The sequence below is a fragment of the Barbatula barbatula genome (genome assembly GCF_947034865.1).
Source record: "Barbatula barbatula genome assembly, chromosome: 7".
Classification (NCBI taxonomy): domain Eukaryota; kingdom Metazoa; phylum Chordata; class Actinopteri; order Cypriniformes; family Nemacheilidae; genus Barbatula; species Barbatula barbatula.
This window is the reverse complement of record NC_136770.1, coordinates 18,270,742-18,288,518: the sequence shown is the minus strand read 5'-3', so window position 1 is coordinate 18,288,518 and position 17,777 is coordinate 18,270,742. Positions and strand designations below refer to the sequence as shown.

Genomic DNA, 17,777 nt, shown 5'->3' with positions numbered 1-17,777 from the left:
CTGGATGCCTGCTGGATCGCCCACTGGAAGGCCGGCTGTGAAACCGGGTGAAGAACCGGCAGGAGAACCGGCTGGGCTGGTTTACGTGCCCCCCTCCGTTGCCTCTTCCTCTTCTGCCGAGCCAATCTCCTGGTAGTCGGCTGGAGGAATGAGGTGAAGGACGGGGCTGGCTCCGCGTTGGAGGCCTCCGAAGAGGACCCCCAGGACTCTCTCCTTCCACGCTTGCCCTGAAGACTGGTAGGTGGTGAAGAGGTTGCAGGGTCCGAGGCTGATGGTGCGGTGGTGGTCACCACCCCAAGCTCCAGGGTGTGATCCTCGGGGATGGGGCCCAACGGAGAAGACAACCTCGGACAGATGGAGACACTGGGCTCCGGTCGGCTCATGGCGAACTGGAGCACACCCTCGAAGCCAAGCGGTCTCAGCCTCCTCATCTCCGCAGGCGATAGGGGGACCCTCAGTCCGCTGTTGAACGCCGCCGTCACCTCTTCCTCCCCGAAGAGCTCCTCCACTGCGGCTTCCAGGAACCTGTCCAGGTACTCGTCCCGGTCCAAGTTCCCCTGGCGAATGCTGGAGAGGGGACCAGGCTGGCGAGGCCTTGCAGGGAAAATCGCCGCCTGCTGGGTTCTTATGGGTCGGTGCATTCTGTCACGAATTGGTTTTGACAGAACCCAGATGCAGGCAGACGAGGGGTTAAATATAAATGTTTAATAAATAAAACACCCGCAATGGGGAAAAACAAGCACAAAAAACACTAGCAAACAAAAACTAGAAACAAACACCTTCCACTAGGGGGACAAAAGCAAAACAAGAATCTTTAGCAAAGATAAATAATAATTCCACAAACTGTAACAGGAACCAGGTAATCCAATAACGGGGGATAATACTGTGCACTCAAGGCATCAGTGTTGGACATAGAGACAATAGATATAAGACAAAGACAAAGCTATAAGACATCCAGTGATCACAAACAGAAGACAATGCACCGACACTGAACAGAGGGAAACTAAGACTATATAAAGGGAGACACTAACGAGGAGTGATTACATGGGGAGAGTGGTGACAGCTGATGGGAATAAAACCCTAATTAAAGTGAAACACCAAACAGACGATGGGAATGAAACCCTTAGGAAATTACCAGAGATAGGAGGGTGGGGCTGAGAGACATAACAGGAAGACACGTGGCATCACGTAACAACATAAAGCCACATGTCTCCACACATAACACAACAAAAACCCGAAAGACGTAGCAATGTCATGACTCTGCCCAGGGAGCTTGAAAGCTCGAGACAGGAAGGACAGAGTCCTAACAAAAAACACCTTTTTTATATGAAATGTGAGGTTGTATACTTGGCACAGCAATATCATATTTCTACTTAATATTTTTCGGTAGTTTTATTGTTTAAAAACTTAAAACCTGATACAACGTTGTCATTTTGTCCTCATATATCACCCTGTTAACCATCTCAGGGTCCACTTCAGCCATAAAACCATTATGGCTCAGATTATAGCTATCTTGGTCATTTGCAGTCCCTTTTCTCATATGGCATATAGGTTTAAGGGAATAGAATTTGATGGTCAAATCAGCAAACAGTGGACATCTGTTTTGCTCGGGGAGTAGTGCTGGTCTTTATTTGACTAGATTATCCACTCATTAAGAAGAATATCACTGCACTGATACCATTAAACTGAAGATGTTAGTAGGATGTAATATCATTTCAGATTGGGGCAGTAAAGCACCTAAATACCTGTTGCTCTTTGGTTTGCCATCAACCACTGTTCATTGGAAACAATCAGGAATTTTAAGTTGTTTGATTTGAGGGTGGGATTTGGACAGGATGGAATGATCCAGCACAAAAATGGCACCATAAATGGGGTCATGTCTCATGAGCCGATCACACGAGAGCTGGACTAAAGAGAGGTTGACAAAAGTTGGAAAATCTGAGGGTAGAAGAGGAGTGTGTTCATTCAAGCCACGATGAGAAAGCTGCATGCTCATACGTTGCTGCTGCCAGTTCTGCTGCTGTGGGCTGTGTGTAGCGTGTCTGAGGTAAGGACCGTCAAACTGTGTGGCCGAGAGTTCATCCGGGCGGTCGTCTACACCTGTGGGGGTTCCAGGTGGAGGAGGTTGAGCAGTCCACAGGATATGGAAGGAGAGTCAAGTGAGTTCTACTACATATACAGTACATGCTATTGTTGTCAGGTGTCATTTCCGAAAAACTAAAATACACCTTTGTATATTTGCATAGATATGTTGGATATATGTTTGCATTACTTGACTTAAAATAATTTAAGCTAGATTGACTTTATATGTTGGGGATATATTATATAATATTATATATTGCTATTTGTCAACAGCATTTTAGAAGCTTTTTTATGTACACGTTTTAATGTATTAGTGTATGTAAAAGTGTAACATTTATAATGAAATATCGTTTTTTCGTGTTGAATTTGTGTTAAATGTTGTTTTAAATAGTTTAACAGCGTTGTGCTATTTATTACAATGCAAAATACATTACTGTAATATGTTACCACCTATGTGAATGCCACAGTAATAAAATGTATTAATTGTAATAATAATAAAAACAATACAAAATAACATTAAAAATAGAAGATACAACTACAACCATTATTATTGAGTAAAAGAGGTTCATAATAGTTTTTGAGCATAAAATAAGAATTTTCTGTATTAATATAAATGTATGATCTGTAAATTCCTGGCCTGTAATCTCAGAATTTAATTGAATATAAATATTTTCTGTGTTATTACTGCTAATTGTATCATTTAAGAGAGATCCAAGTGTCTCTTCCTCTTTCTCAAGCCTGCTGATATTTTACAGAACACTACTTTAATGATATTACATTCTGTTATCTGTGCACTCAAGATAAACAGATAAACAACGCCTGGTGACATTACCATTAGACTTAATTACAAGTTGAGTTAAGCCAGAGAACTCTTTAAACTGGAAAAACAGAAATATACCATAAAAAATAGTTTTTCTGTAAAATTATAGGATAGAAGGTATTAAATAGTTTTACCCATTTTTCTTGTAAATTTGTTGTCTTGTTCTGTAATTATATAGTTTTTGATCCTATTTCAAAAATAAACTGTACAAAAAATAAATATTGTTCTCTTAAATAACTGGTTTTCCCTGTAAAATTACACGCCCCCCCCCCTGTTTTTCTTGTAAATTGGTACTCTTTTTCTGTCATTTTACAGTCTTTGCAAACAATCTGTAAAAATATATTTTACATGGAAAATCTGTCAAGTCTGTAAAACTACAGTTCTTTTAAAGTGTATTCATGGGTCAGAAAACATGTAATTTATTGAGTGTTAATACAAAAAACAAGATACCTTGTTATAACATATGACTGATTTTCAATGGGACAAAAGCCATTTTAATCCACTAAACAATATTACAGTGTCACAATGTTACATTGTGATGTATAACATGATATAAGTTTCTGACACCTCATTTTGTAGTCTTAACAATTCTGTGTTTGACATTCCACAGGGCTTTTTAATGGAGATCCGAGCAGTACTGAAGATCTCAGCGAGGCTGTGGGATCTGACCTGACCAGACGAGACCTAAATAATGCAATGACAAACATCTGCTGTCAGGTTGGCTGTAAGAAGAGTGACCTTGCGTTTCTCTGCTGAGGACTTGCCTTTCCATTTGATGTGGCTTTGTTTTCTTTCACATTCAGTTCCGTATTCATCAAAGCGGATTATGAAGGCTTCTCTATAAAGTGTACAGTGTTTTAATTCATGTGATATGACAGTTGATAAAGCTTACGTATTATGGCTAAATCTTAATGTTTTATAGCCTAAGCACTTTAATGTGTATAAGGGTTTCCAGTTGTATCGCAAACTTTGTCAATAAATGTTGTAGCATATGCAAAGATTGTTTTGTTGTTTTGTTGTTGTTGTTTTATGCTGTTAGCAAAAAGGAACACAACTGTTAACATGAACAGACAACAACACCGCATTCATTGTTCTTTGTTAGTGTTCATTTCATTTCCACTTATTCTAATACATTTTAACATATCGCTGCTGTCCTTCTGAAACTTCACATATCAATAATTCCTGATTTTATTTGTCATAATCATTATTGTTAGTCATTTATATTTTTCACTTGGTTCGGCAAATATCTAACCAATGAAAAGTATTAGTAGACTTTGACAACACACTCTTTATTTCATTATTTAAAAGGTTCTGTGTTTATTTTCATTTTCTAAAAAAACTACAAATTTGGACATTTGAGGTTTCGGAAGGACAATGACGATATTCAACAATAGAATTTATAACAATAATGACTTATGAATTAACATGGATAGTGAACAATATTAGTACAGGCCCTGTTGATAATTATAAACCAAAATATATTTTTGTATTGACAAATTGTTTAAAATAAAAATTGTAAAGTCTAAAGTTTATTTATTTCATTTAAATATTTCATTTAAAATCCTATACTATTAAAAGTTCATGATAGCTAATGCAATAGCTATTATTAATGTCATTTTTAATAATGGTAATAATGTTTTAATAACACCCATGTTTTTCCAATTTTTGACATTTTCAGAAGTCCTTTCACAATAATTCATAAAGCATTTTGTAGAAATATCAAAAACATAAAACACAATGCATACAGTGTACTCAGGCTTATATATTTTATTGTTTTGGAAAAAGCAAAGTAATCTCGGTATCTCAGCTCTTTAACATTATTTGTACAAACACAGCTTGCACATGTTGATGGGAAGAGATGATCTACGGTTACCAGATAGCACGTACACACACACACACACCCGCACACACGCAAACTCTCACTCTCACAGATACACAACTTCACACTAGAAGATCCAGTTTTCTCACTTCTTCTGAGCATCTGACTGACATTTCACTTTGAACCATGTAGACATACTGATTATACACTACACAGACGTGAATTCATAGGATTTTTTCATCGATTTAACTCAGTGCAAGAAAAAATCCTTCAGTGGTCAGAAAATATGCGACGCAGCGTACAACCGCTCATTCGAAAACATGAAATGCAAATGGAAACAAACCTGTGAATCACAAAGCACCAGTAATCTCTCCAAGCCATCACAACGTCTATAGACACAGTCAAAGATCCATGTAACCAACATTTTTGTTCTTGACATTAAACATCAGAGCATTTGGGAAGTTAAACAGTAACACCTTGTTTTTTTTTCTTTTCTTTTTTCCACAAGAAACAAGATTTTCACTTTATTCATAAGTTTAAACATTTAAAAAATATGCAGCTCAATATTTTTCTCTTAAAGGACAATTCTGGAGATACACAAACGAACGAAAGAAAGAAAGCGATTTGGTCATTTAACCACTCGGAAACCTCGTCATCTCACAGAGACCGTTACCATTTGCAAAATAAGGATGCTCTCAAGCGCAAGGGTGGCTGGATACGGGCTCATGCTTGGGCGTCGGGTGCTATGGGGGTGATGGAGGCTGAATCCAAACACATGTGCGTGAATTTTAATTCAATAAGAATTCAAGCTGACAATCCAGTTTCAACTAATAGTGCTGCTATACATAACACTGTAATAACATTAAGCTTGATGCATCTACAGTATCCCGTTAAAGTTTCTCTTTTAAATGTTCACCCACCCCATATATAGCTTTGTTTTCTGTTGCACTCGAGTTAAAAAATTAGATCTGAAATAAATTGAAAAATTATACCTCAGCAATATACTGTACACAGCTTAACCAACTACACAAATAACAAAAAGTCCTAAATGGTGATGCCATTCAAAGTCTATTCATATACAGTGTGACTTTTTTACAATAATGAATAAATAAAAATAGAATGATGTCATGTACTCTGAGGCTATATAACAATACAAGAAAACACTGAACGGCTTTCAAGATATATATTATTAATTTAAAATGACATTTTATGTGAAGGAAAATTGTTTTGGGGTGTCTATTGCAAGCAGGACACTTATTGTGGCAGTCTATAAATTCTGACAAAATACAATTTCTATTGTTTTCCAATTCAGAAATTCAACCTGAATGTACTCAATGAATTAAATGTGATATTCCTGAAGTACTTTTTTATGACTAATGAAGCATGAGCAATACCAAATCCTGTGCAGACGTCATACTACATGCAACAATATAGCGCCATCTAGTGGCAGAGAGGCTCATCTCTCTAACAGCATCTTTAGACAGAGCCAGTTTCTTTTTTCAACCAGTTTAACTTTTGCTACCTTGTTTTAAAACGGTGATTCCTCAGACAAATCTAATGCATAGAGTAATAAAAACAATACATTTTTAGTACCACATTTGGAGAGGGATACAGACAATTCAGGTTCAGTTAGGCACAGCCAACGACACATTCGACAGAAAAGAGGCTAACCTTACGAACAAACCCAGGCTGTTTAACTGCTGTTAACAGATGTGAATACAGTTCACGGATATAAAGAAGTACACCCTAAAATGGTCCACAATTTTATAATGCAACTCATTTAATACTGCTGGAGTGTGGGAGGTCCATCTGTGTTGTACATCTATAAAGGTTTATCCGTCAGGTCAAGTATGGGTCAGGGTCGTGATCTGTCCTGTGTTCTCAATATTCGTAATTGGTCCAAAATATGCAGACTTGAATGGATCATGTTGTTCAGATGTCTGCCATGTATTTTCCTGAGAAATTTACATGAAAAAATCAGCTTCCATTATTTTTAAAGATTTACAGAAATCAGCTTCATGTGTGGCATTACCTGCTGCAAATCTCTTCTTGATGAGAGAAAAACGATATCCAAGGCCAACAAGTTCAATGTCACAGCCTGACAAAGTGCTGCCCTCGCTGGTGAACTGCACTACCACTGGGGCGGGTTTACTGGGACCCTCGGTGAGCTGGAAGCGAGCCAGCAGAGATCCCACTCCTTGGGACGGAGAAGAAAAAAGTTAAGAAACTGCGTGTGATATGTTAGAGTAATAAGATTGCTAAACATTTTTATATACAAGCATAAAGATGTTTATACAATGTTCTACTTGGATAATGAATCTCACCTCCGTTTTCCGACTTTTGTGAAATATCTGGAATTTTCCACAAGATTCTCTGCTGCTCTGCATTCCTGTAAAATAAAATATAGAAGACTGAGATACTAACTAACAAAACAATCACTTTTTATCATAATATCAAGGATAATGGCCCAGGCCAACCAGACCACCACAAATGTTAAAGGACAAGAAAGTTTAGTTTTCAGGGATATTTAGTCATAACTTTTCCGTATTTGAATTAAATAATTGTCTTGCAAATAAAACATGTTAAATTATGATATGGCCTCCAATTAGACTGGTACCCAAAGCCCTTGTAGGGCTATAATCCAACGTGCCAAGCTTTTTTTTCCTAACACCTAACTAAAGTTCATAAGACACACATAGTTAGAAAGGAGTCCCATCATTGATCTCTCACCAGGCAGCTGGGGGAAGCACAGCCTGAAGTTTGCTCACTCCTCCATCCACCGGGATGAGAAACTGAACATTGTTGAGAGCGACAGGAGTGGTCATGGCCCCACCGTTGTATTTGTAGTCTATCCTCAGATCAGTGCTGGTGGGCTCACACTTCCAGCTCACCGCCAGATTCAGAGGGGTGGACTGTAGACCTTTGGGTAACACCTGATGCACACAGACAGAAAGAAGGAAAATTCTATAAATCTAGAATCACTTGCAGTAACTCAACTTGTGAGTTGTGACTGAATAATATTTTGCAGGTCTGTTCTGATATTGATACATAATACAACACTAAATGAAAACAAAATGCAACTTTTCATATAATCATGCATTCAGTAATCTGAATAGAAAAATAAATGCATTAGGCTACTTATTAACTTTTTAAATGGAGAATAAAGCATTTATATCAATAAAAAGTGTTGGGATTTTGCAATTTATTTATAGATTTCGTACAAATTAAACACCATGCAAGGTCAAATAAATATAGACAAAATGTTGATGTGACGTTCTCACCTGATACTTCAGCATGTCAACATTGTAGTATGTTGCTTGTGGTTTCTGCTCAGCCACCTTCTTTAAATGGGTCATCAGGTTTGGCATGTTCACCCAGAACTCTTTTGAGTTTGGATTGGACTGTGTCGTGTCACTGTGGGACATTTGAAAGCGCATTCAATATTAAGATCAAGCTCGACTGTATTACCACATAAACAACAAAATGTAAAATGTTTCTGTAAGATACCACCCCCCAGTGAATACTGAACAACACTCTGCTCGTGCTGAGATGTGATTAGTCATATGTGAGTCACTTTCAGCTGACTGCGTGTAGGTTGTGAATCCTGATGTAAGAGACTGAAGTAGATGTGCTTTTAACTTAACACTCAGGGTTATTATTTATGATAATATTTAACTATCCATTCATTGGTAATTACTTTACTAAATGCTTCAGAAATCACTGTATAATGATTGTATACTGTTTTTTATATATATATTACAATTGTATTCGCTTTATATCTGCATTTTCGTTATGAAACATTTCTGCTTTTGCCGTAACACAAGTCTAAAACGACTGCCATATCAGTCAGTCATGTGATTCCCAAAGTGCAGTTTTAAATATTGCTTAAGGTTTGTGAAAGTTGGACAGACGGAGGGTGGGAGATGAAAGTTATTACCAGCACAGTAACTGGGGGTTAGGGAGGACGTGCTCCAGACGACTGTAGTTGTTTATGCTAAAGGTTAGAGCAGCAGGTGAGGGGTTATTTGCAAAATGCCGAGTGATGCCCGCCGGGAAGGACAACACCATCTCTCCTGTGATCTTCACCACACACCTAAGAAAGCAACATCATGAAACATATATATATAGTGGTAGAAACAGAATAGCTCTCAAAACAAAAAATATTGTCACGGGAGACATTTTAGACATTTTAACAGTGTGAGAGAAAGAAACGGAAAGAAAACTCATCTATGCTTGTTGGAACACTAATTTCTGATTGGTCGGTTAGTCATTATAGCAAAATAAATTAATTCAGGATAATCATTTCCTTAGGTGGGTTTGTTTGGTCATAATGACCAGTACACGTGACCTTATTTTATTACATTTTTATTCAAACAGTTTTGTAAAGTTGGTATGACCTACTTATTAGGATCAGCTCCTTTGAAGAATGCGCTCACAGTCTCTGTGAAAGCTGCGGCCACAGGCAGTGTGTCCTGTGCCCCCATTGTAAGAGGACTAGGCCCTCGAGAGCAGCCTGAGAGAACACAAACACACGCTTATAGACCAAACTGTGAGTCACTAAGCAATCGAGAGAGATTCAATAGAGACGGATAGATGGATGAAGAGTGATAAAGAATGAGAGAAACGGAAACAAACAAAACACCTTATAGATTGTGAGAGACAGAGATGCACGAGGAGACAGTCGACAGCTGATGGATTCATTCCAGTTCATGGATTCAGACCTTAGAAGAAGAACAATACTTTCTCCAAATGAACAGCTAACATGGCCACTTTAGTATTTTTTGTGTTTATAGGGCATATGTGTGATAAGATGCATTTTGAAGCATAAGTAAAAAATGCTAAAGGGGGAAATCGTAATATTTGGATGTTAAACACCCTGACAATTTAAAAGTGATTTACACAACACTACTGTATATAGAGCATGACCTCAAGTCCAAGCTTTTTTATTCTCTTATATGGGTGTCATTTTGTGATAAACAATCATGTTAAGGAGAGAAAAATTTTGATGGTTGAGCGGTAAGGGTTCTACAGATGCTGGTTGTGATGTTATATAATGGCAAATGCTTTTCTTATGAATATAACATGTCAAAGCTAAGATATTAAAACAAATAATTTGGTTTCATTTTTATAGCACTTTTTTGAGTTGATGTAAAACGAAATTCTCTCACACAATATTTTAAAGCAGTTATTAATACGCATAAATGAATTTTGCCTGGTCCAATAACAAATGTGATCTTCATCCCTCCATCTGTGACTGTTAAGTCTGGATGTTATCATTTAGATCTATGAATAAATGAATATAGTAAAATGTAAAAAATGTACAACATTTCACTACAACTTTTTTTAAGTTTGGTGTAAAATAACATTATAAACATGCAATTTTACTTTACAAAAAACATAATTTTACTTTACAATTTTTTTTCTGGAACCCAAGCTGCTGGAATGTTTTACAGTGTAGCAAATAACCGGTTGTTGGTCTACAGGTAACATTTTCTTTTAGAGTAGGTACCTTCTGGTTAAAAATAATTTATATTACAAAAATAAAAGTGTCAGCTTTACACTGTATATGTGAATGTATATGGAAATATTTAGTTAGTTTATTCAAATGTTTGGGAGCTGTGGACATCATCATTCGTGTTTTTTGACACTTCTAACAGCTACAATTCAACACACAAAAACTCACAAACCGCAGTTTGAGATGCATCACTTGCATTAAATACATGTATTTCATCCTCCATGTACAACCCGAATCCTGGAAAAGTTGGATAGTTTTTCAAATTTGAATAAGGAATTTCAAATCACATGAGCCAATATTTTATTCACAATAAAACATTGATAACATAGCAAATGTTTAAACTGACATATTTTACACTTTTATCCACTAAATTAGCTCATTTAAAATGTAATGCCTGCTTACAAGTCTCAAAATAAGTTGGGACGGGGGCATGTTTACCAGGGTGTAGCATCTTCTTTTCTTTTCAAAACAGTTGGAAGACGTCTGGGCATTGCTGGCTTTTGAACTGAACAATGATAACACACTGGAAGGTCTCCCTCCTCTTTACCGGACATGGCGTCCGTGATTACCAACAAGAATGTCAAATTTGGACTCTTCTGACCACAGAACACTATTCCACTGTGAAATAGTCCATTTTAAATGAGCCTTGGCCCACAGGACACGACGGCGCTTCTGGACCATGTTCACATATGGCTTCCTTTTAGCATGATAGAGCTTTAGTTGGCATCTGCTGATGGCACGGTGGATTGTGTTTACCGACAGTGGTTTCTGGAAGTATTCCTGGGCCCATTTAGTAATGTCACTGACACAATCATGCCGATGAGTGATGCAGTGTCGTCTGAGGGCCCGAAGACCACTGGCATCAACTAAAGGTCTCCGGCCTGGTCCCTTACGCACAGATATTTCTCCAGTTTCTCTGAATCTTTTGATGATGTTATGCACTGTAGATGATGAGATTTGCAAAGCCTTTGCAATTTGACGTTAAGGAACATTGTTTTGAAAGTATTCCACGATCTTTTTACGCAGTCTATCATAGATTGAAGAGCCTCTGCAATTTAAATTTTAAATGAGCTAATTTAGTGGATAAAGTGTAAAATCTCTCAGTTTAAACATTTGCTATGTTATCTATTTTCTATTGTGAATAAAATATTGGTTCATATGAAAACTCCTGTAGTTTTCATTTTATTTAAAAAAGTCCCAACTTTTCCAGAATTCGGGTTGTAAGTTAATAGTGGAGACCAAACTGGAGAGAACAAAACGGTCCATGGTAATGATGCCTTAACTTCTTTTATGTCTAAAGCTGTGAATTTCTAATGCAATTGTATTAAAAGATCAACAAAGGAGAAGTGTAAGAAACGGACAAAAGAATGAAAGATAAAAATGCTGACAGACAGCATGCACCTTCAATCTGAAAAACTGTTATGATCCACAACCAAAGACAAGATGAAGATCAAAGCAGATGAGCCACCAAACAACAACAAGATGAAGATGAAGGTGAAAAATACGATGACCCTTAAAGAAAAGAAAAGCTGCCAATGAAAGCAACTGCGTCCCAAACCAGATATAAAGAGCAAAGCAGATGTTGTGAAGAAAAGCATACGATGAACACGTGAACGCATGAGAGAAAGGGGGGAGTCAGATGAGACTTGAGCGTACACGCGCTACGTCCTCAGACATAAACCTCAACTTACCTTCAAAGGTTAAATAAAACTTGCCTCGGTCAAACCATACGAGGGAGGGCTGGTCTGTCTCTGTTTGGAGGGAGGGGGTATAAGGTTGGGGTCGGGAAGGAGAAGGGGAAGAGAAGGACAGTAGCGTGAGTCACACACAGGTCCATCATACACCACGGTGAAGGGGGGAGGTCGGAGGTCAAAGACGTGATCACAAAACACTTCAGATGGGCATGACTATGATGTGAGAAACATTTATATGTTTTGCACAGCACATGGACCAATCAAATACGTACAAAAACATAATGACAATTAAAAAAAATTGCTAGCTTTAGTTATTGTAGCATTATTAATACGAAAATTTAGCTAAATTAGCTTTTTGTGTATTATCAAAACAAGTCATACAACAGCAAAAGGTGAGTTTAAGGAACTGCCTACATCAAAGTGAGGAGAACATCTGTTCGTCCCTAGATTATACATGTGTTAGCATCACTTGGCCAAAGTTGCGTTAAATCTACCAATCAGATTCAAGCTACAGACAATCCATCTAAAAGGAAGCCTACACAAATCATCTGGAGATTATTTGACTATAAAACACTACACATTAAAGGTAAAAATCCAATAAAAAATATTTGTTGTTACATTGGCACAAAAGTAACAATATGAGCCTTAAAAATCTCAAACTGCATTGAAAAAAAGCATATTATTTATATTTCTTCATACAGCATATGTCTGGAAGGTGCTAGGCTGCAGCAGGGATTGTGGACAACAGAGGGCAGTATTGAGAGACACAACAGTAGGGAGTAAACAAGTTTTTTTTCAGCATTTTTAAACAATGCTGGATGGGAGGATATAGCACTAGGCAACAGAAATAAAGTGACGACGAGGATTATGAATGACGAAAATGAAAATCACTTGAGAAGACATCTCGATGTGTTCACTCGGCTGATAAATTGATATTCTGGATTGTAGGGATCAAATATAAAGTTGTGTTTTCCACCTGTATTACGTGGCACTAAAATGTGACCTTTGTAGCATGGCTAATGTGCTGTTAGATATGCTTTTATCCAGGTGTGATGTCTGAGTGCTCTCCACTCAAACGAGAGAGGTGCCGAGCATACTGATCAGTACTGCCACCACTTGGGCTGAATTCCAGACCTCACTTCAAACACTGAAAGACTGTGTGTATGGGATCTTTTCAAGTGGGATGGTGGCACTCCTTCACACAGCCCGCAGCTACACTGATGCTTTTCAGGGACTGAAAGACTCTCCTGTCCCTGGTTCTTGATGTGAAGATGTTAGATGTGGGATGCTGGGCCTGTGATACTGGTGGAGCCCGATCACTTACATGCATGGCCTTAACAAAAAATTTATCTTAGATAGTTTTAAAATAGTAGAAAAACAGTTTGAATGACTCATGAAGCTACACCCATCTTGTTTACTGGTTTAAGATCTCTGGAAAACAAAGATCACCATGATGGACACTATGGGTTATGTGGAATCAGTGGTCTCCATTCCCATCCATTCATTTAGGGAGGGTTCATAGCGTACCTGCTGGCATGTCTGCCCGTCTCTCAAAGCTGGGAAGTTTGTCTACAAAAGCATCATCTTCTGACATCAGACATTACGTCAGCCCAAAAGACAGGACGAGACGACAAATCACAAACAAAAAATAAACAATATAATAAAATAAAGTAATTAAGATAACAAAAATCACAGTCATTAAACTCAGACATCACAATGGATGCACGACACATAAAAAATGCTAAATGGACAACAAGTAAAGAAAAATAAATAAAATAGTCAAAAAGTTGATGGAAAATGATGGATAGAAAAAGAATGGAATAGCAAAAGCAACAAACATTTCCATTATGAAACACAACAATTTACTCCCTGAACCCTGATGGTATTAAAAAAAAATATGGCTGCTAAATATTTTCTTATGGCAATCAATGACAGCACTTAAAATGGTCCAGAAAAGAAACAGAGATATACTAAGATATTAAGATTGATCAGTTCCTATATATCTAATTATGTTTTTATCTCAATTATACAGTACAGTGTATCTGCTCTTTTCAAATCTTTTCAAAAATCTTTTCTTCAAGTCTTTTCAAATCAAAGATTATTTAAGAGTCTTAGATTATTGTCTACAATGATTTTCTATTTCCTTAAATACAAACAATTCAGGATTTAAAACAATCCACTTTGTCTGTACAACAGCATGCATATCAGACTCTCCATCTAGTCCAAACACCAGGCAAAAATAGATCCAAACTGACTAATGCATTATCACCTAAAGACAGACTATGATAATCACACAAGTCAAAGTCAAACACTTTAACCAGAAGATTCATTTAAGGTCCGATTTTTTATTTAATTGTTTATCTAAACTGCATTATCACCATACATTTGCAATCAGAACAATACAGAACACTGAGCGTTACAGGTCCCCGATATGAAATGGCTCTGGTTACACGGAATCCTAGCTAGACGGGCAGAAAACACACAAAAAAGCACAGGACGGCAAAGCAGAGAGAATGATGGGAAGTGAAGTCACACCTGACACAGAAACGGAGAGATCTTTACCGACGGTGGGCGTGGTGGCTGCGCTCAGAGAGTTGGTGGAGGAGATGGAAGAGGTGCTCTCTGCCCGAGCCAACGGAGCCAGTGGAGGGGGGCTGGACGAGTGTACAGGGGGGCTGAATGGTCGATTCTGACAGGTAATGCAGGAAAAGACAGAAGAAACAGAGGGGAGATTTAGAACAGAGAGAATGGGTTGGCTATATACACAGATCAACAGATCTGTAGCTTGTGCTTGGTTTAGTTTTCAAGAATATTCCTTTAAATGTGAAGTCAGTCAATACAACTTTTTAAGTTATCACGTACCATGTCCCCAACACTTGGTTTCCCAGGAGGCAGTTTGGGTCGTGAGGGTGGCCTTGGCGGGGGAGGGGGAGGAGGGGAGCTGATGATGGCCAATGGTGTAGAGGTACGTGTAGGGGAGTTGGAGTCTATGGAGCAAGAGCACTCCATTAAAGCAAAAAGTAACACGCATGGAGCACATCAAAGAGTCCATTGTGATTGGACACTTGACCAGAATTACATCATATTTACAAAGCCAGCTTGCTCAAAACATATTCCCTCAGCTGGAGACTGGATAACCTCTTTCAGGTATTTTGATAAATGGATTTTGGTGACATGGATCCTCTCTGGAGGAATGTCAATGGCATTATTTTTGGTTACCATCTATTCTCAACGGTAGGAAACCTACCACCCAAATAAAAATGGCTGTCTAATGACTACTGAATGTGCAAGATATGCTATGCAAACCTGACTGGTGTGCAAAGCGATTCATGTCAATATTTGATATTCTTGGAACATACATTGTGAAAATCAATGGTCAGTCATTTATCACTCTATTTTAATCATATAACCCAGACGTTAAATTGACATACAGTGCAGCTCATGAATATTTATAAAATAAATCAAAGCTGTTGACAGAAAACCACTATGACCTAGAATGATATACAGTCCTGGACAAAAGTGATGTCCAAATTTATACAAATGACAACGTGCATTCAAAATGTATTAAAAACTCTTTATTCATGGTGCACGGTAGTACACAAAGCATTTTGAGTAAAATAGCTCTATATGTAACAAGCGCATATAAAAGACCTAAACTGCATGAGACCTGTTTCCTGCATGTGACGTTCGGCATAAAGCTTATTTTAATGCAGCATTAACACTAACTTCTTTTTTAAGTTGCTAATACCATTTAGTAGCATTGCACAAGAGTGGTGAAGCTGTATGTATCTATATATAGAAAATAATGAGGCAAAAATTTGTCATTTAAATGTTTTCTCTCTGAGGCTCTTTTGTTAAATAATAATGACTGGAGCAGAAATTCAGACTCAACTTATTTGTATTTCCAATATTCAGAGTCTTTGTCCATTCTCCTTGTTACATTGTTAGACATTTATTAAATAAATCAAAACAAGGTACTTGCTGTTTGCAATCTTTATTGTTATGTGACTACTTTGTATTAAGGCAGACACGTTTGTGTAGATCAGACTCACCACTTTCACTTCCACCTGTACCAGATGGAGGAACGGGCCCTGGCGAGGACACCACTGCCCTGTATGTGGGAGGTGGAGGAGGGGGTGGTGTCGAACGTGGTCCTTGCCCGATCTCTTTGGGTGACGCGCTGCTCTCAATCAGGTCCTCTTTTGAAGGGGTCTCCTCTGGGCTCTTCTTTTCCTCCTGGTGTATAACCATGGGTAGAGGGATTGTGCGTACATTTATCTCTACAGTAGACGGTGGACTGTTGGCAGAGTCTGGCTGTGTGTCCGTTGGAGAAACACGTGGCAATAAATCTGTGTAAGGGAGGGACTTGGAAGGATCATTTGGAGTTGGTGGGAGTGGGGCATCTTCAGCTGGAGGGGGTGGGATAGTTGGTGGCGAAGGAGTAGTGTCTTTGGGAACAGGAGGAACTGTTGGTGGTGGTGGAGGACTATACCTCTGTGGCTCACTGGAAAGAGGAGATTGTATAGGCTCGACATGAGGTGGTGGGGATTTTGGTAAAGGAGGGTTAAGCTCCTCTGACGGAGGGGGGGGTTTTGGTAACTGGGGTGCTGGTTCTGATGGGGGAGATGGAGATGAGGGGAGTGGAGGTGCTGTTTCTTCCTCTTGAGGAGGACGTTTTTCAGGTGACTCATGGAAGCTGACCCACTGGTCTCCATCATCCTGACCAGGGTTTGAAGAATCCTCTGGGCCAAATATGTTGTCCAGATCAGCTATTGAAGGCCTCTGTGTGGCCAGCCTTGAACTCTCCTCTTCTTTCTGCACATCTGCATCACAAACCACACAGAAACCACATAGAAACAAACAACAACAAAAAAAACGATAAGGCAAGAGATAGCAAAAGACGATCTCATTGTAAGGGATACTCACAAGACAGATTGCAAGAAGACATTACAGGCATGAGACAAACAAGACAAATCAGTACAGGCTGAGCAGTGGTTGCTGGAGGGATCTTACCAGAAGGTTCTGCAGACGAAGATCCACTTGGAGGGGGGGAGGTCGGCACATTCTTAGGCGGAAGCGGAGGCAGCGCTGCAATGACATTAGTGTGGCTGAAACAAGCTTTCACATACACCCCCCTTTCCTGTGAAGGCCACACCTTCATGCCACGCCTCCAAGCACCATGCAAAGTCAAGGTCTCATTCAGGCAGTCAGGGAAAGACAGACAGACAGGGACTGTGGCATGGGATGACTGGATCATACTGTCTGATAACACTTCACTCTCTGTGACCTACTATTCATCATAAAGGATTTTCAAGCTTGGCAGGATGTTATGTAATGGTCATGTTATTACACAGATAACACAGCCTAGTTGAGTTGATTTATCCTGCATTTCCACAACTAGTTGATGCTTTGGATATTTGTTGACTGCAAGTGGACTACTTGACTTCATTTGTATTTGTTTAATATGGTTTATTTGCAATTACACAAAATTAAAAATGAATCTAGATCGCATTGCATTCACACTGAAATTATAAGCGAATCGCATCGCAAACTCCTAATATGGTCTCAAACTCCTAAAAGAAACATTTGAGTTGAATTAGTGACAGTTAGAAACTACCAGCCTAGGCTGCGTTTCCCAGAAGCATCGTAAGCCTACGTTGATCGTAGCTCCATTGGTGACAATGGTTCCAATATCAACTTAAGGTTACGATGCTTTTGGGAATAGAACACATAACTATTTTATCAGTTGGCTTATTCGCATTAATTCGTAATATGTGAATCGTTTAAATACGTACGATTATTTAAAAAAAATACTGAAGCCCCTCCCCTAAACATACCATCACTGAC

General features: G+C 38.5%; 2 protein-coding genes across 3 annotated transcripts in view; one reads left to right on the top strand and one right to left on the bottom strand.

The window, feature by feature from the left end:
- Positions 1-1,965: 1,965 nt before the first annotated feature.
- Positions 1,966-3,667, top strand: insl5a (insulin-like 5a). Its single transcript, XM_079461314.1, has 2 exons — positions 1,966-2,159; positions 3,513-3,667. The coding sequence occupies exons 1-2, from the start codon at positions 1,976-1,978 to the stop codon at positions 3,656-3,658; spliced, it is 330 nt and encodes a 109-aa protein (XP_079317440.1). The 5' UTR covers positions 1,966-1,975; the 3' UTR covers positions 3,659-3,667.
- Positions 3,668-4,652: 985 nt separating this feature from the next.
- Positions 4,653-17,777, bottom strand: part of sgip1a (SH3GL interacting endocytic adaptor 1a) — a 38,369-nt gene continuing 25,244 nt past the window's right edge. The window contains exons 10-22 of one of the 2 annotated variants that reach the window (XM_079461312.1): positions 16,944-17,018; positions 15,983-16,753; positions 14,793-14,917; positions 14,466-14,619; positions 13,458-13,517; positions 11,928-11,987; positions 9,123-9,234; positions 8,659-8,814; positions 8,003-8,135; positions 7,452-7,654; positions 7,046-7,110; positions 6,754-6,918; positions 4,656-6,676 (exon numbers count right to left, since the gene is read on the bottom strand). In XM_079461312.1, coding sequence (XP_079317438.1) covers positions 6,654-6,676; positions 6,754-6,918; positions 7,046-7,110; positions 7,452-7,654; positions 8,003-8,135; positions 8,659-8,814; positions 9,123-9,234; positions 11,928-11,987; positions 13,458-13,517; positions 14,466-14,619; positions 14,793-14,917; positions 15,983-16,753; positions 16,944-17,018 — 2,102 coding nt within the window. In that variant the 3' untranslated portion in view covers positions 4,656-6,653. Of the gene's footprint in view, positions 6,677-6,753; positions 6,919-7,045; positions 7,111-7,451; positions 7,655-8,002; positions 8,136-8,658; positions 8,815-9,122; positions 9,235-11,927; positions 11,988-13,457; positions 13,518-14,465; positions 14,620-14,792; positions 14,918-15,982; positions 16,754-16,943; positions 17,019-17,777 lie in introns of both variants that reach the window. The other variant, XM_079461313.1, reaches the window with a different exon arrangement.

Bases quoted from the DNA above. Each gene is read 5' to 3' on its own strand.
- insl5a (XM_079461314.1), top strand. From the start codon at position 1,976: ATGAGAAAGCTGCATGCTCATACGTTGCTGCTGCCAGTTCTGCTGCTG. The intron at 2,160-3,512 runs GTGAGTTCTACT...GACATTCCACAG, and splicing joins GGATATGGAAGGAGAGTCAA to GGCTTTTTAATGGAGATCCG.